The sequence below is a fragment of the Emydura macquarii genome, unplaced genomic scaffold (assembly GCF_026122565.2).
Source record: "Emydura macquarii macquarii isolate MOO-44397 ecotype Brisbane River unplaced genomic scaffold, CSIRO-AGI_Emac_v2 contig_3343, whole genome shotgun sequence".
Taxonomy (NCBI): Eukaryota; Metazoa; Chordata; order Testudines; family Chelidae; genus Emydura; species Emydura macquarii.
Window position 1 is genome coordinate 3,395,505 of NW_027133480.1, and position 15,749 is coordinate 3,411,253.

Consider the following 15,749-nt stretch of genomic DNA (forward strand, 5'->3'; position numbering starts at 1 on the left):
TGCCTATTTCTACATTGCAATATTACTGGATCACAGATGCTTCCTAAGGTTCACCTTAGGGAACAGTCATTATCAATACACAGTCCTGCCCTTTGAACTGTCTTCAGCCCAAGAGTGTTCTCCGAAGTCCTCTTGGTAATAGCGGCTCACCTGTGCTCTTGAGGGATTATGATCTATCCCTACCTGGACAACTGCCTCCTCATTGTCTGTCTATACAGGAGGCTCATCAAGCCACTGAGGACATTATATGATTGTTACCAGAAGTCGACCATTATACCAGTCCAATATCTGGAGTTGGTAGGGGCCAACCTGGATGCTCTTCAGGTCAAAGCCTTCCTTCCTCAGGACGTCTTTGGTATCTATGGACATGGCTCAATGCAACCTGCAAGTGTCAGCCAGAGTTTGCCTCCAAATTCTGGGGCATATGGCAGGCAGCACTGCGGTGATCCCACATGCCAGGCTTCATATGTGATGCTTGCAGATATAGTTTGGCTCAGTATACCAGCCGAACAGAGACATTCTGCGAAAATCATTGTCTCTGCCCTCCAGGGTTAAAGATTCCCTGAACTCCTGAAGGAACCCAGTCAAGGGACTGCTTTTCTCCAGATGCCGCCTGTGGCAATCCTCGCTACAGACGCATCCCTTGCACATCTAAATGACCTGAAAATACAAGGAAAATGGTATCCTTCAGAGATATACCTGCATATCAATCTCCTTGAGTTGAGAGCGGTCAGGAATGCCTGTGATCATTTCCTACTGCACATAACAGGGTCTCGCGAAAAGATCCTTATGGACAAACATAGCTTACATGTACTATATCAATCGGCAAGGGGGAGCCTCCTGTGCTTGGAAGCGATGAAGCTTTGGAACTGGCGTCTCATTCACAATATCACTGTATCTGCAGCTTACCTCCCAGGCTTGCAGAACTAGGTAGTGGACAGTCTAAGCTGCAAATTGCCAGATGACCACAAATGGAGGATGCTCCCGAAAATACTTTATGATGTGTTCACATGTTGGGAAACAACATCCACAGACCTGTTTGCCGCTCACCTGAACAGGAAGTGCAAGCAGTGCTGCTCCAGAGCAGGGATAGGCCTGCAGTCCCTGGGTGATGCTCTTCTCCTTCCCTGGGACAAGGACTTTCTCTATGCCTTTCCTCCATTTCCTTTCCTACTAAAGATCCTATTAAAGATAAAAAGGGACAGAGCCCATGTAATCTTCATTGCTCCCACATGGCTGAAACAAACCTGGTATCCTTTTCTGATATAGCTCACAATGTGCCCGCCAATCCTCCCATGCCGTATCTTCTCTCTCAGGACAAGAGATGCACCATTATGGGGATCCTCCGCCTAAAGACTTGGCTTTTATGTGGTTCCAACATTTAAAATCATCATGCTCAAAAGAGCACAGGAGGTCCTATTACACAGCAGAAAACCCTCCACTCGCCGTACTTACCTGCAGAAATGATCCAGGTTGCAGGTTTAGTGCTCATCCAAGCAAATTTCTCCAGTCTCAGCATCTCTCCCTCATATTCTGGACTATATCCTGACTCTTAAGAAATTGGGTTATCTCTGGGTTCCCTCAAATTTCACCCAGCAGCCATTACAGCTTTTCATGAACCTGTAGAAGGGCACTCAGTCCTATCACACCTGACCACTAAGAGGTTCCAAAGGGAATAACAAACCTCTTCCCACAACCTTGCCTTTCTACCCCTTCGTGGGACTTCAGTCTGGTGCTGAAAGGGCTCATGAGGCCCCCTTTCAAGCCTATGGCCACCTGTTCACTGTCACATCAATTGAAGAAAGCAGTTTTCTTAATTGCAATTACCTCAGGTAGGAGAATTGGGGAAATAGCAGCCCTAATGGCACATCCCCCATATACAATATTCTTCCCAGATAAGGTCACACTTAGGCCTCATCCCAGGTTCATCCCTTCATCCCTTCCAGCCTTTTATCCTAAGCCTCACTGAGACAATATGGAGGCTATTTTGCATATGCTAGATGTCAGAAGAGCTCTGGCATTCTACCTTGATAGGACAAAACCCTTCAGGAAGTCCCCTAGGATATTCCTTTCCATTGCAGAAACATCTAAGGGCTCAGCTATATCAGCCCAAAGGCTGTCCAAGTTCGTCTCGCATTGAACAGTGCTACCAGGTCCACTAATATGACCCCTCTGGACCCGATACGTATGCATTCCACGAGATCAATCTCCTCATCTGTCGCCTTCTTTAAAGACGTCCCTGTTTCAGAGATCTGTAGAGCGGTGACGTGGGCATCAGTCCATACCTTCGCGAAACACTACACAATTACTGGGGACTCAGACTCTGATGCCATCTTCGGTTCCATAGTTCTATCAGCGGTGACTAATCCGACTTTGAAGTCCCAGCCTTCCTAAAAGGGTAAGGCTTGGTAGTCACCTACAATGGAGCACCCATATGGACATTACTTGAAGAAGAAGTTACTCATTCTGTGCAGTAACGATGTTTCTTTGAGATGTATGTCCCTATGGGTGCTCCACTCACCGCCCTCCTCCCCTCTACTTCGGAGTTCTTGTTATGACTCTACAGTAGAGAAGGAATTGAAGACGGTGAGGCCATGCGCACTGGCTAGTCTCATGCAGCACAAGGAGAGACAGCGCATATGCGGGCACAACAGACAGTGCTACCAAAGTTCTCCAATCAGCAGCGCAGGGATGCAGACACACCTACAGTGGAGCACCCACAGGGACACATCTCGAAGAAACAATGTTACTGCAGATGGTGTGTAACTTCTTCTACCATTAGCAGCAGCATTAGAAGAAGCTTTCAGATACACTTTCAGAGCACTAGGTATTATTTTATAGTGAAATTACTGTGAATATGAATTTCATTGCTTAATCTGTTTCCAGAACAAAGTGTTCATTTACCGGGGGAAGGAATATGAACGTCGTGAAGACTTTGAAGCAAGGTTATTAACCCAATTTCCAAATGCCGAAAAAATGAAGACAACATCTCCACCAGGCGATGATATTAAAAACTCCCCTGGCCAGTGTATCCTTGGAAATTACTATATGCCTAGGCTCATGTAATCTAATCAGACTGAGAATTTGTTATTGTTGCTAAGACTGCACAGTAGTTCATGACACTTTTTATGTTTTTTATTGATCTATTACTGTCTTTATGCCAATTTTGATAGAAAATTCTTAAAGAAAGACATTTCTCAGTTGAACCACCTCTCCTGCATAATTTAATTTCTGCCTCTTTTCAATTCTTAACCTGTCAATTCAGATATTCAGTGTTTTACTGTAAAGCCAAAACTTGATTTACCACCCAAATTTCACAAGCCGGTATCAGAGCAAATTGTAAGGTGAGTTTTTGGTTATTTCTACCTTCTTACCAGTCTGGGTGAATGACTTGCATAGAACACTTAAATTAACATAAACCCTTATAAATTGTAATTATTCTTTGTTGTTAGTGTGTGTTTGATTTTTAAAATGTTTCTATAAGCAGCCACCGAAGATAACAAAGACAGACACACTTGAGGAGGTTAGCCCAAGCACGTATCACAATGGAGTCCTGATCCATAACTGGATCTGCTAGGTATTACTGTAAAACAATAAATAAATAATAATAAAAGTTAGTTATGTCACTCCTTTGGGACGGCTCCATGGCTAAGCAGACATCTGTGTTAGTTGTGACATCACAGCACAGTGAATGATGTGATACTGTAGGCAAGCAGGAACCAAGCGACCATTATATTCACAGACACATGACAGGAGCTGAAAGGAGAAAAGCAAAGTATGTGTTTTAAGCTATATCATTCTGAATGTCCCTTTTCACCTGGCTACTTGTGGGCCTTCAGCCTATATTGGTAAATTTACCGGGACCTGGTACTTAATCTTTGCAGACCACTGTTAGCCCCCGAGTAGTGACCTCTTGTAGTTACTAAAAACAGCGGCACGCCTCTGCAGTTGTAGGACAAAAAGAGGGGGTTAGCGAGTTACAGATTGTTGCAATAAGCCATAAATCCAATGTCTCTGTTCAGTCTATGATTTTTGGTGTCTAGCAGAGTAATTCTTTATGGATTTATGATTTATTACAGCAGTCTGTAACCCACTAATCCCCTCTTTTTGTCCTATGACTGCAGAAATGTTAACAAACCATGCTACCTTGAATGGTCCCTTACAATATGCTCTAACTACTTATTCTAAACAATCTATTCTACCTTGCATTTTGCTATGATGTTGGGAGTTCCTTTCCCAGACCTGAAGAAGAACTTTGTGTGGCTAAAAAGCTTCTCTCTCTTACCAGCAGAAGTTGGTCCAATAAAAGATATTATCTCACCCACCTTGTGTCTCTAATATCCTGGGACCGACAAGGCTACAACTACACAGCATCCATACACATTTGCAGACTCAGAGCCATGGGGTAGACTATGAATCATCTTCTTTGTTAACAGAAGGTTCAGCAGTATTTTAATTAAATGTTCTAACCATTAAACATGCTGCAATAGAAAATACGTTTGTAGTTTTGCAATCTGTTTAGTTTTTTTTTAATTCAGTTTCTATAGGGTAAATGAAGTCCAACGATTTGAGTATTCACGGCCTGTCCGAAAAGGAGAGAAAAACCCAGATAACGAATTTGCGGTAATTTTTTTTCTTTTTTGTGAATGCGTGACAGTTATGTTTTGATTAGTTGGTGTTGATTGATTGATTTTTGTAATTGTGCATTAAAATGGGACTGAATTTACTATGAGTGCAATAAAAACTACATGTATCATGAATTCTGTTTTCTAGCACTAAGAAAAATGAACAAAGTTGTCTTTAGTTTGTTGAGTATTTGACCACTTTGCAGGAGAAATACAAAACTCTCTGGCCTTAAAATGTAACCATCCTTCACTGAAAGCTGTCTTACCTTAAGGATGCCAGCCAGACATCTTTTAAAACCTGGCTTTGCTGCAGCAATAAATATTTTACAAAGACACATGATTCCCCATATGGTCAGTGAAGCTCTTTCTCTTATTACAGCCTATGTCCACTAAATTGGTTACAACAAGCCACAAAATCAAGCACTTTTTCCCTACCTCCCCACCCCCAACATATTCATGGCATAGTAAGAGTTGTAATGATAACAGTATTTTGTACTTGTATATCATTTTTCAGTTGTAGATCTCAATTTTCTTTGGAATAGCAGGCTCTTTGTGCCTTTTGAATAGACAGGAATTGCATTAGAGCAGAGAATTGTGAATAGCCTCCCCAGTTTCATTGTCCATTTCACCATTTGCTCTTAGTAGAGAGCGGCAATTTTACACCACCATACAGGCTATCAATCGTAATCTGCTGTTCTATGAGGGGTTGGTCTGTTGCAGAACTCCACACTGTCACTGTAGGTAGAGGATACTCACTCAGGGTTTCCCCCTACCATGCCAGCCTATCCTGATTCACTTGACAACCCCTTTGCCACAACTGGCTGTTCTGCTGCTCAAAGTAGACTTAATTGCTAATCAAAGTGATCCTCGATGAGATGGAAGAAAACGCTCCCTTCATCAAGGGATGATGCTGGTGCAAAAACCAACAAAGATATTTTGGCAAGATAAAGTGCTACCAGTGTTCAATGCATCTTGATTTCATATTAGAAAAAGTTAAAATAACTAAAACACTTAGGAGTTGAGGGCCAGATTTTTAAGGCATGTAGGCACCTAATGCGATTTTTGAAAAGCACCTCGCTGCCTAACTCTGGGCACCTGTGTGCTTTTGAAAATCCCAGTAGGCACCTAAATACCTTTAAAAATCTAGCCCTTATGTCCTGTTGACTTTCTTTGGGATTTAGGCTCCTGAGTGAGATAGGGCCTAATAAAAGACAGCCATGCCAATATATTCCCACATTTAAAATGGGGCAGCAGGGCCAAATAAAACAAAATTTGTAAAGAAACATTTTCATCATGATTTTAACATTTACAAATATAAACGAGCAATAATTAAAGCAATAATTTAAAGTTGAAGATAAGGAAATTTTAAAATTAAGCTGCTTCTCCTTGCCCTTAACCTCACTAAGATTTTTTTTTTTTTTTAAATAAAAGATACAGTCTGTAAGGGCACTTTTTAGGGCACTAATGTGAGAACCCTAAAAATTACACCCAGGAAATTTGTTTTAAGATGTATTTAAAATAGTCCACTCAGAGAATGGAGTGGGGTTTCTATGCTTGTGGATTTCCATAGATACATTTGTTCCTGAAGTCTGTCATCCCACTTTGTTTAATGTGCTTTTCACATCATAAACAGATTAGTTGGAAAATGACTTCAGCAGAAGCAGGTGGAGCTTTTAGGTGTTACATTTTAGTTAAAAGAACAATGTTTGACTGTTAAATAGCACATTAGCTAGCATATTGAGACCAATCTAGCCACAGACATACCCCTGAAATACACATACAGATTCCATTTACATTTTTTTTTTTTTAGCTTTGTTATTTCTATATTGCTGCAGTTCTTCTTTCTGATAATAAAATTGTAAATTTTTGGTCTGGATAAAGGCTATCAATCTGCTAACATGTTACTTCTAACCTTTTTTATGTTATATTTGCAGAATATGTGGATTGAGAGAACCATCTATGTGACAGCATATAAATTACCAGGAATTTTAAGATGGTTTGAAGTCAAATCAATTTTCATGGTAAGGATAATTCAGGATGAATTTACTGAGACTACCTAATCAGAACTTTTTTTTTCTGGTTACTGAATATATGCAGTGTATATAACTCTGCTTACCCTCAAAACCTAATCAGTGGAACCATGTGTGACCTGTTATTGTTGTTTATTGACTAAGATGATTGCTCTGATAGCAAAAGTGGTATTCTTCCATCACTGTTACAAAAATGTGAATGGTGTATCATATAAAACTCTAGACCCCAATTCAGCAAAATTCCTTAGCACTTCTTAACTTTAAGCACAGGAGTAGCCACATTAAAATCAAAGGGACTACTCGTGCTTAACTTTAAGCAGGTATTTAAGTTCACTGCTATATAAGTAGGTTTGGAAGGATTAGATTTTTGTTAATAAGTGTCAATTTCACCGTAAGCACACAAATTAGCTAAAAAGTACTTCCAGCTATAATAATAATGTACAGATAGGCAAAGTAAGAAAAATGCTACTTGAGAACTTATTCGAGTTTAATTTAAGGATATTTATTTTGAAATTTTATTTCTGTGAAGTTGACAATTTGTGATTTAACCGTTATGAAGCTTTATCTTTCTGAATCTCAACATCTATTGCCGTTAAATATTGTCTGGCCCCTCCTGTCATCTGACCTCCCCATAATTTCTCACAACTGTGAAAATTTAAATAACTAAAAATTGAAAAATGCTTAAAGCAAATGATTTTGCACAGTTATGAAAATGTTAATTGATAAGAACTTTAAAAATAAAATATTATGTCGAAATTATGAAAAAAAAAATGCTGCCAAGACTGTGTATAAGAGCACTAATTTGTAAAGACCACAAAAGTATTGCTTTTTAGAATCAGGAATTGGATATTTTAACTGTAATTTATCTAAGGGAAAGATGTAAATTAAAATTACTTTTGCTGACTAAATTTCTTCTGTAAATATCATTATTGATTAAATTGTTTGATTTCTCTTTATTTGTTAAAGTTAGCTAAAATATGCCTTAAAAAGTCACCAAGAATTTTAACAGATGTTTACCTCCCTTTTTCTAGTTCATAATGAAACTGTTTACATAAAATATATCCATAAAATACCTTACATACTAAATTACTCTTACATGGCTGTCATTTTTAAGTCGCAGTGAAAACACTGTTACTTGCTGCAGTTTTAAAATCTTGCTTGTGAGACTTTTTTTTTTTTTTTTTAAAGGGAAAGGACAATTTGCATATCATTAATTAAAACCATTTTATTGCTCCATTGAGATTCTGTTGGACAGTTGTATTTAGATGAACAAAAGTAATGCAGAAAATGACTATGGTATCTATAGTAACAGAATACGAATGTGATGTTTGACAACGTTAGGTAACTGAATAAACCATTTGGAAGTTTTTTATGAATTTTGTATTTTCAACATAATCCTGATAGATTATGCTATCATTTTCCTTCCCTATTCAAGAATTGTTTTCTGTAAAAACTGGAACATCTGATGAAAACGCCTTCACCTTCTGAGTTAAGAACACAGTCTGACAGGCCACTTAATCCACTTTGTACCTGTGCACCTTTACTGCTATTCATCCGATAGAAATGTGCATATACATCTGTCTAATGGAGCTTTTTCCATAACCCTTTTGTAAGCAAGGATTATATTACTCACATAGCTGAAAGAAGGAAACAAAAACAAAAGTAACAGTGTTGGAGGAGAACAAAAGGATGATTTTTGACCTAATACGTAACATATATTTACTATAAAGGCACTTATTAGCTGTTGATAAACATTCGTATCAGGTAAAACTCTATAGCAGTATAGTTGCAAATCTTGCACCTCTATAACACAACATTTTTAGTTCCTGATATAAATACTCTGGATACGTTACAGAACACAATGAATGAAGCTATCTCTGAACATAGGATAGGTTGTTGATAGAGCTACAAGACCATTTTATAAGATTTTTAAATAAAGGGCTGATGCCACATCAAATCATTGACTAGAGAGGATCAAATAATTTAATAAATGCATTTTTTTCTTTTAGTGAATAACTAATTGAAACTTATGGTTTCCTTTAATTTGTTGTTTGATATGATTTGCTTCACTTTTACTAATACTTCTTGGTCAGTAGATTGTTTGCAAGCAGGTTGTGGTGGGTATTGAATATTTTAAATTTGAGCTCTTAAATTCTAATTGGACTGACAGATCAGATACTGGTGTTTCTCCATAATGAATAGATGAGCATATCTTTTAAAATCAGGTTTCTGGTTTGAATACACAGGTTTACAAGTTCAATATTCATTTTAAAAGTTTGTGTGCACAAACTTAGTTAACAGACAATCAGAGTCATTTGTCATGAAACCTTGAATTCTAAAATAATGCTCAAAATGCACTTTTTAAAATGATAATTAGAACAGACTTGATTTAATCAGATAGCAGGTGTAAGAGTGACAACTAAAGAAATGTGATTATAAGTGGCTCTTAGAAGCGTGTTAAGCAACTGATAGCTAGCTTGAAGTGCTTCATTTATGTAAAGTTTATGTAAATTGGAGTGTAATCAAGTACACACTTGCATTTTCCTAACAGGCCCCAATTAACCCCCCATTTTCCATTCCTACACAACATTTTTTGGATAAATAGGCTAGATCGTTAACACTCTTCCATAGAGAGATTTCCAAATCATGGTGGGTATCACTTGGGGTATTTAGAGGACCTGCTGGTGGTCTGTAGAGATCTTGCTCTCCTCATGCACAGTGTTAAATCACATTTATATGTATTTTAGCTATATTTTAAATATTTCCCAGATATTACTTTTAGGCATAAGCAACTGTTTTAGTTGCCAGAAGGATGTTATCTGATCACAAATGATGGAAAGTGGTCCATATGATGGGAGGGAGGGGCACACATGCAATCTATCTATTAAGAACCGATTCACCTTATTAAAGAATTTGAGGACCCTCTACTTTAAACAATGCAGTAACTTTAGACCCCAGAAGAAAGCATTATTTTTGGTTTAATTATCCAAACTAGGATGAAGACAGTGCTGAGAAATGTGATGGTACAAATGCCTTTTATACAACATATTTAATACAACTTTCTGAGAGGCTACCAAAACAGTTACTTCAAAAGCCAGGCAGAAGTACTTTCTCCCTTTTTGACATTTGAATTTCTGAAGAATGCATCATCAAAGGCCACCAGGCAATCCAGTCCAAGATGCTGGCTTTACTGTTACCATTATTTTAACTGGATCACTCTTGTGTCCCCTGTAAGAGTTGCTTGTCCATAAGTCTTCATGTGCATAATTTTCCTCAGTATCTCACTAGACACTCACATGGGCACTGTCAAAGCAATTCCAACTTTTTAGACTTGCTTGATCTTTCTGAGAACTTTGGCCTGTGCAGTAATTATGCTATAATAGTGAAAAACAGTAAACCTTTTATCTGTTTATATCATATCAGTTACTGCAGTATCAACATTATATATCTTGCCTAGTAGAAACTGCGCCTTCCTGCAGCTATTGACTAAAATTCCTCTTTCACTCTAAAATCTATTGTTTGTCACTGGGATGATTTGGTGGGGAGCAAACTATTCAAATGTGGCCTACTATGTGACCATTGGACCAGTAACTAAAACTTATTTTTGTGCTATTCTTTTAGGTTGAAATCAGTCCACTAGAAAATGCAATAGAAACCATGCAGTTAACAAATGATAAGATCAACAATATGGTTCAACAGCATTTAAATGATTCAGACTTACCTATTAACCCTCTCTCTATGCTACTTAATGGCATTGTGGATCCTGCAGTCATGGGAGGGTTCACAAACTATGAAAAGGTATGTTCAAAATTAGCTATGTTCTATATTTCTATATCTGTTTGGTTATGACATCTGATCAAGCGTCTGGTATATGTGTGCATGCATGCATGTGTTAATACATGCACTATAGGTCAGGTTTGGAAAGCTAAAATTTCCATGTCTCGAGTATATTGTAAAGGGATGATATTTATAAAGGAATTCTGTGGCACGGAGAAAGAGAAACAACTGAAATAACTGATACTTTTCTGTCTTCATTAGGCTTTTTTTACTGAAAAATACATCCATGAGCATCCAGAAGATCATGAAAAGATAGAAAAACTAAAGGACCTGATAGCATGGCAGGTAAAACTGTCTAATTCAAATTGTGCCTGGGCCAAGTGGCATACAAAGGCAGCCTGCTGTCACTTTTGACACAATTCAGGCATCAAACCATTTACCCTAGTGTATACATTCCTGTGGCATTTAAGACTGTCTTAGAACATGAGCTGAAGTTCATCTTTTCAAATCAGAAATAGTTTGTCATTTGGTAATCGCACAAGTGACTAACCTTATTAACCCATTTTTTTTTATTACAGAGTCTCTCCTGTTACCAGTTTAAAGATAAAAATACATTTTATATTTCAAATGATTTTAATAATTTTATAATAGTGTTAGCCAATTCTCTAGTAAATTTAGTTCTAATTTTTCCCTATATAGTGCTAATTTAATAAAGAATTCCATTAAAAATTAAGTTAAAAGAGTATTAAGGCTTTACAGTTTAAGCACTCAGAATTTAAATGCCTAAGTTACATGTTCAACCATAAGTCTGTCCCCTTGTGCAAATGCATTATAATGTAGTCTATTTACATGATCACTTACTATTTCTTCAAATAATATATAGCATACAATATCTTCTGCAACCATAGATGTACGTATGTAGCATTTTGTAGTACTGTATACTGTGTATGAAAGATAGACAGTCAATTAAAGTCATGTTTACACAAAATGCTTAGTAAATGAGGCAAGGATTTCTGTGGAGTTTTTTCCTCATTCCCAGGACACCTTTCGAAATTGGAAAATACACACGCACATAATACATGATATATTGTGATATATATATGGTGGAACTTCACAATGCCATTTTTAAAATCACTATTCATAGCAGAAACATACTTTAAATAACTTAAGTGGTCACACAGATATCTGTAGTAAACCAGAAATAGGACCCAGATCTCCAAGTCCCATGCCTTAAACATAATACCTCTGTGAAGAGCTGCATTTATGACTACTAAAGAATACATCTCAGGAAAAACAGGAAAACAAATTCTAGCTTTGTTGTAAGACTATACTTCATTGGCCTCAGAATAATTTTATGATAAATTCACAGATGTGACTAGTTATGTTTTCACCCTGAAAAAAGTATATTATAGTGTTTTATATTCAATTCTGTCTTTATTATAAATGGAATAATTAAATTTTTTAGAGGATTCAATTTTAGATATTTTAGAAACCAGAGATATAAAATTCAAAAATCCTCGGAAGGCCGTAAAACTATTGCTGAACAAACACTAGTTTGGTCTGCAAAAGTTCTATTGATTTTTTTCCCTAGTAAGGTTTTACAGCAGATTGGATTTTAGGGGCTGCAGGTTCTAGAGAGGAAAATAATTTGATCCCAAGAGAGCAACTTCATGTCAGCACTGTCATTGCCCCTAATGACCATATTAAAAATGAATTTTATTGGTGCTCATGAACACACTTTACCCCAAAGGAGGATCATCTTGCTGGCAACACATATACATTAAAATAAGAACACACATTGGAAAATGCATATTGAAATTCTGCAAGTTTTGTTTTGTCAATGTGTTTAAAAATACACACAACTTTCTTATCACTGAAAAGTTCCAGAGGGGTAGCCGTGTTAGTCTGTAAAAAGCAAAAACGGGAGTCCTGTAGCACTTTAAAGACTAACACATTTAATTTCTGTAGGCATAAGCTTTTGTGGGCTGCAACCCACGTCCAAGTGTGATAGAAGCGAAGCAACTTTAAAGACAAGAGATTAATACAAACAAATATTTTTTCTGAACCTGTCACCAACAAGTAATACAAATCAAAAAGCAAAAGGAATAATTTTGAAACTGATATAAAATTAGAGTGTTCACGATACTAAAAAATTTCTGAAAACTTTTTCAAATAGCATAATGTCATAGTAAAGGTGGCAGGTTAAAGAAAACTTTAAACCACTATTTCACATAAGGAACAGGATGGTTCAAGAGACTGGGAGAGAGAAACAGTTATAGAGCCTTTTGCCACTAAATCACTGGTTTTGACTTCACCACCAGCTCAGCAGTCAGTATCTGTTAGCTAATATGAAACACAGTAAATTGGCAGTCTCAGTCCAGTTCCTCATAAATAGGTTTCTGTATCTCAACTGAGTGTATTATAGGTGCTTAGAGATTTGATATCTTGATATAGATCATTGTGTTATTAAAACATTATGGTATTGAATATTGCCAATTACCTCCTTGACCATTTTATTTGTATTGTTGCACACCTTCATCTTCCCTTTGTCTCATTTGTCTTCTGGAATACAAGCTCTTCAGAGTAGGGCTGGTGCTTTCTATTTGGATAGTGAAAAATAAAACGTGTATTTTGAATAAGATAAGATTTTTTTCATTGTATATTCTTATTTTAAGATATAAGTGTTGGCAGTAAGGTAATAAACTTATGCAGTAAATTGTATGCATGGGCACCACTGGAAACAAGTAATTAGTAATAATCTTCAATTGACACTCTTTAGTTGAATCTTTGCTGAGAGAGAGAGAGAGACCAGACCAGGCTCAGCCTCCAATTGGCATGCAGACTGGCACTACTCTCTGGAGAGGCCCCTACAGAACACGGTGGAAGTAGAGAGATGGAGCAATGTGTGGGAAAATTCAGTGTTACATCCCACGCTTTACTTGAATTCTGGATGAAAAAACTTCATTTTTCAGTGCTTCCATTTAGTCTGGTGCCTTCAGTTAATGTGTACTTCAAGCTACTACCCTAATTTAATACCATGTAAAACAGTCACAACAAAATTCAAAAACATCCAAACTTGGGGTGGAAGGTTTGAACATTGTTTTAAATTAATGAAAATGCTATGAAATGTCATGGTATTTCTCTGATGGGAAATGACTGCACTGCTCCACCGTTAACAGCCTAGTTTTTATATCTATTGTATTCATTTTAAGTGTTTATTTTTGTCTAATTTTGTGCTTTTCAGTTCTTAGAAAGATCAGATCCTGTAGTTTTATTTGACTGTATCATTTTGATCTGAAATAGGCTGTTTCATCAGCACATGCCAGAAATGAAGTTCCTTTCAGTGTGATAGTCTCAACTCAACTTCTAGCCATTACACATAAAGCACCCTGAGGTTATGTCTATACTGATGGCGGCAAAGTCGCTGCCTTCAGATCCATCTTTCTGGATTGATTGAGCGGTCAGTGTAGACCTGCTCAATCGACCAGGAAGTCGATGCTCATAAACCACCTCCTCAAGTGGCATAGCGCTGCGTCGATGGAAACGCAGTTCCCGTTGGTGCAGTGTAGTGAAGACGGCGCGCAGAAGGGAAGCACAACAGTTGACAGGAGTTACGCAGGCTATTCTGTGTAGCTTGAGTAAGTTCCGTTGACTGCCGCTGAATTTCCAGGTAAGTAAGTGTAGACCAGGGCCAAGACTAGCACACAGCATATAGAATTATTCCTGTGCCCCTTCTCATGCTGGTGAAAGTGAATTAGAATATACAACATGAAAAACTAAAAAATAATCCCTTTCATGTAAAATTTCCTATTTCATAGGTGCTAAATAACTTTTTTTTTTTTTTAAATAGAATTTGTGTGGTTTTATTGGTAGCTTTCAGTTTAAACCAAAACCCAGAATCCCTATCTTAGTACATCATGGAATGATATTAAGAAGCAATAACACCAGTGGTGCTGGAACTAGGGGTGCTGGGTGTGTTGCTGCAGCCCCTGGCTTGATGTAATAACAAGTACCAAAAACATGGTTTCCATCATCAGCACCCCCACTATAAAATTGTTCCAGCACTGCTATGGCAGCTAGAGCCTTGATAATCTTTTAAAAATAGAGGATTAGGAAAAATATATTATGGCATAAATACTATCTACATATGTTGTGGGGTTTTTTGTTTTTTTTGTTTTTGTTTCTTCCCCCTGCCCCTCCCCCCCCCCACCCAATCCGTTCTTTAAAGTTCAGATATGCACTTATTTTTTCATTTATTACATTACAATAAGACCACTCATATAAAGCTCTGACCACCATTCACCATCTTTTAAAATATACCAATAAATAAATAAACTGATCATTACTCCAAGGTCAAATAACTTGGCAACAACATAAAATTAAATTAACCCCTGCCCCCTTGGCTTACTTACACGTGCGCTTACACACACACACACACTCCTTATCAAAATTCTACACCACTGCTAACCAGACTTACCTGTCTTCTTTTGGGCAAGGGAGGAAAGATGGTCCTTACAGTGGAGGATTTGTGGCACTGTAGTAGGTCATTTTCCCATTGGAAGAGAAATTGATGACATCGACTGAAGATATTTTCTAGTGTAATTAATGTATGCACAAGTGCTGAACAGACGTGGTCAAAACTGTACAAAGGTAATTCCACTTTCAGAAACCCAAACTAAGACACTATCCAGGTCTTAAATTCAGCCCTGTTCATCTAAGAAGCAGCTCTATCTTCCTTGTTTCCTTGCTCTCAAGCGTATCTGGTCCTCTCTCCTGTCTGTGCCCTGCAATTTTTGCTTAGCAAACCCTTTAATCCAATGTCATTAATCTTTGGATGCAGGGTGCTCATGTTCTCGAAACTAAGCCTGAACTAGTTCAGATAGGCTTGGGTGCTAATCTTCCTTGTGCAGCTACTCTTGAACATCAAGGAACCTCACATGGATTTAACTATATCCAGTGTCCACTAGAGCCAGTTCATCTGCTAGTCTCCATCATGACTAAAGAGAGTGCTTAAAATCCATACAACCTTCTTAATGACCATCCAGCCGCTGTTGCTGTAGCCAGTCCTAATGAGGTCCCTTGGGCCAAGCCTCTGTTTAACTTTTTGTGCAGAGCTTCATATCTCATATTTAAATCAAGAATTCATAACATGCATTTCGTTAACACCTCTGTCATAACAGGGGAGAGTTTAGCCCTACTGAGTTCTGCTGCACAGAGCCAGCTGAATCTGTGTGCTAAGCCTGACTCTGCAGCCATGGAAATGGATCTAGGAGAGGAAATGGGATGCTCCCCCTCGGGAGTTGCAGCTGATCCTGCC

At 37.7% G+C, this 15,749-nt stretch overlaps 1 protein-coding gene across 3 annotated transcripts in view; it reads left to right on the forward strand.

Moving 5' to 3' along the window:
* The window catches only part of DOCK1 (dedicator of cytokinesis 1), a 525,973-nt gene that overhangs the window by 464,080 nt on the left and 46,144 nt on the right, over positions 1-15,749 (forward strand). For all 3 annotated transcript variants that reach the window (XM_067533435.1, XM_067533436.1, XM_067533437.1), the window contains exons 41-46: positions 2,887-3,028; positions 3,266-3,344; positions 4,539-4,623; positions 6,560-6,646; positions 10,277-10,453; positions 10,694-10,777. In XM_067533435.1, the coding sequence (XP_067389536.1) occupies positions 2,887-3,028; positions 3,266-3,344; positions 4,539-4,623; positions 6,560-6,646; positions 10,277-10,453; positions 10,694-10,777 (654 nt within the window). The remainder of the gene's footprint in view (positions 1-2,886; positions 3,029-3,265; positions 3,345-4,538; positions 4,624-6,559; positions 6,647-10,276; positions 10,454-10,693; positions 10,778-15,749) is intronic.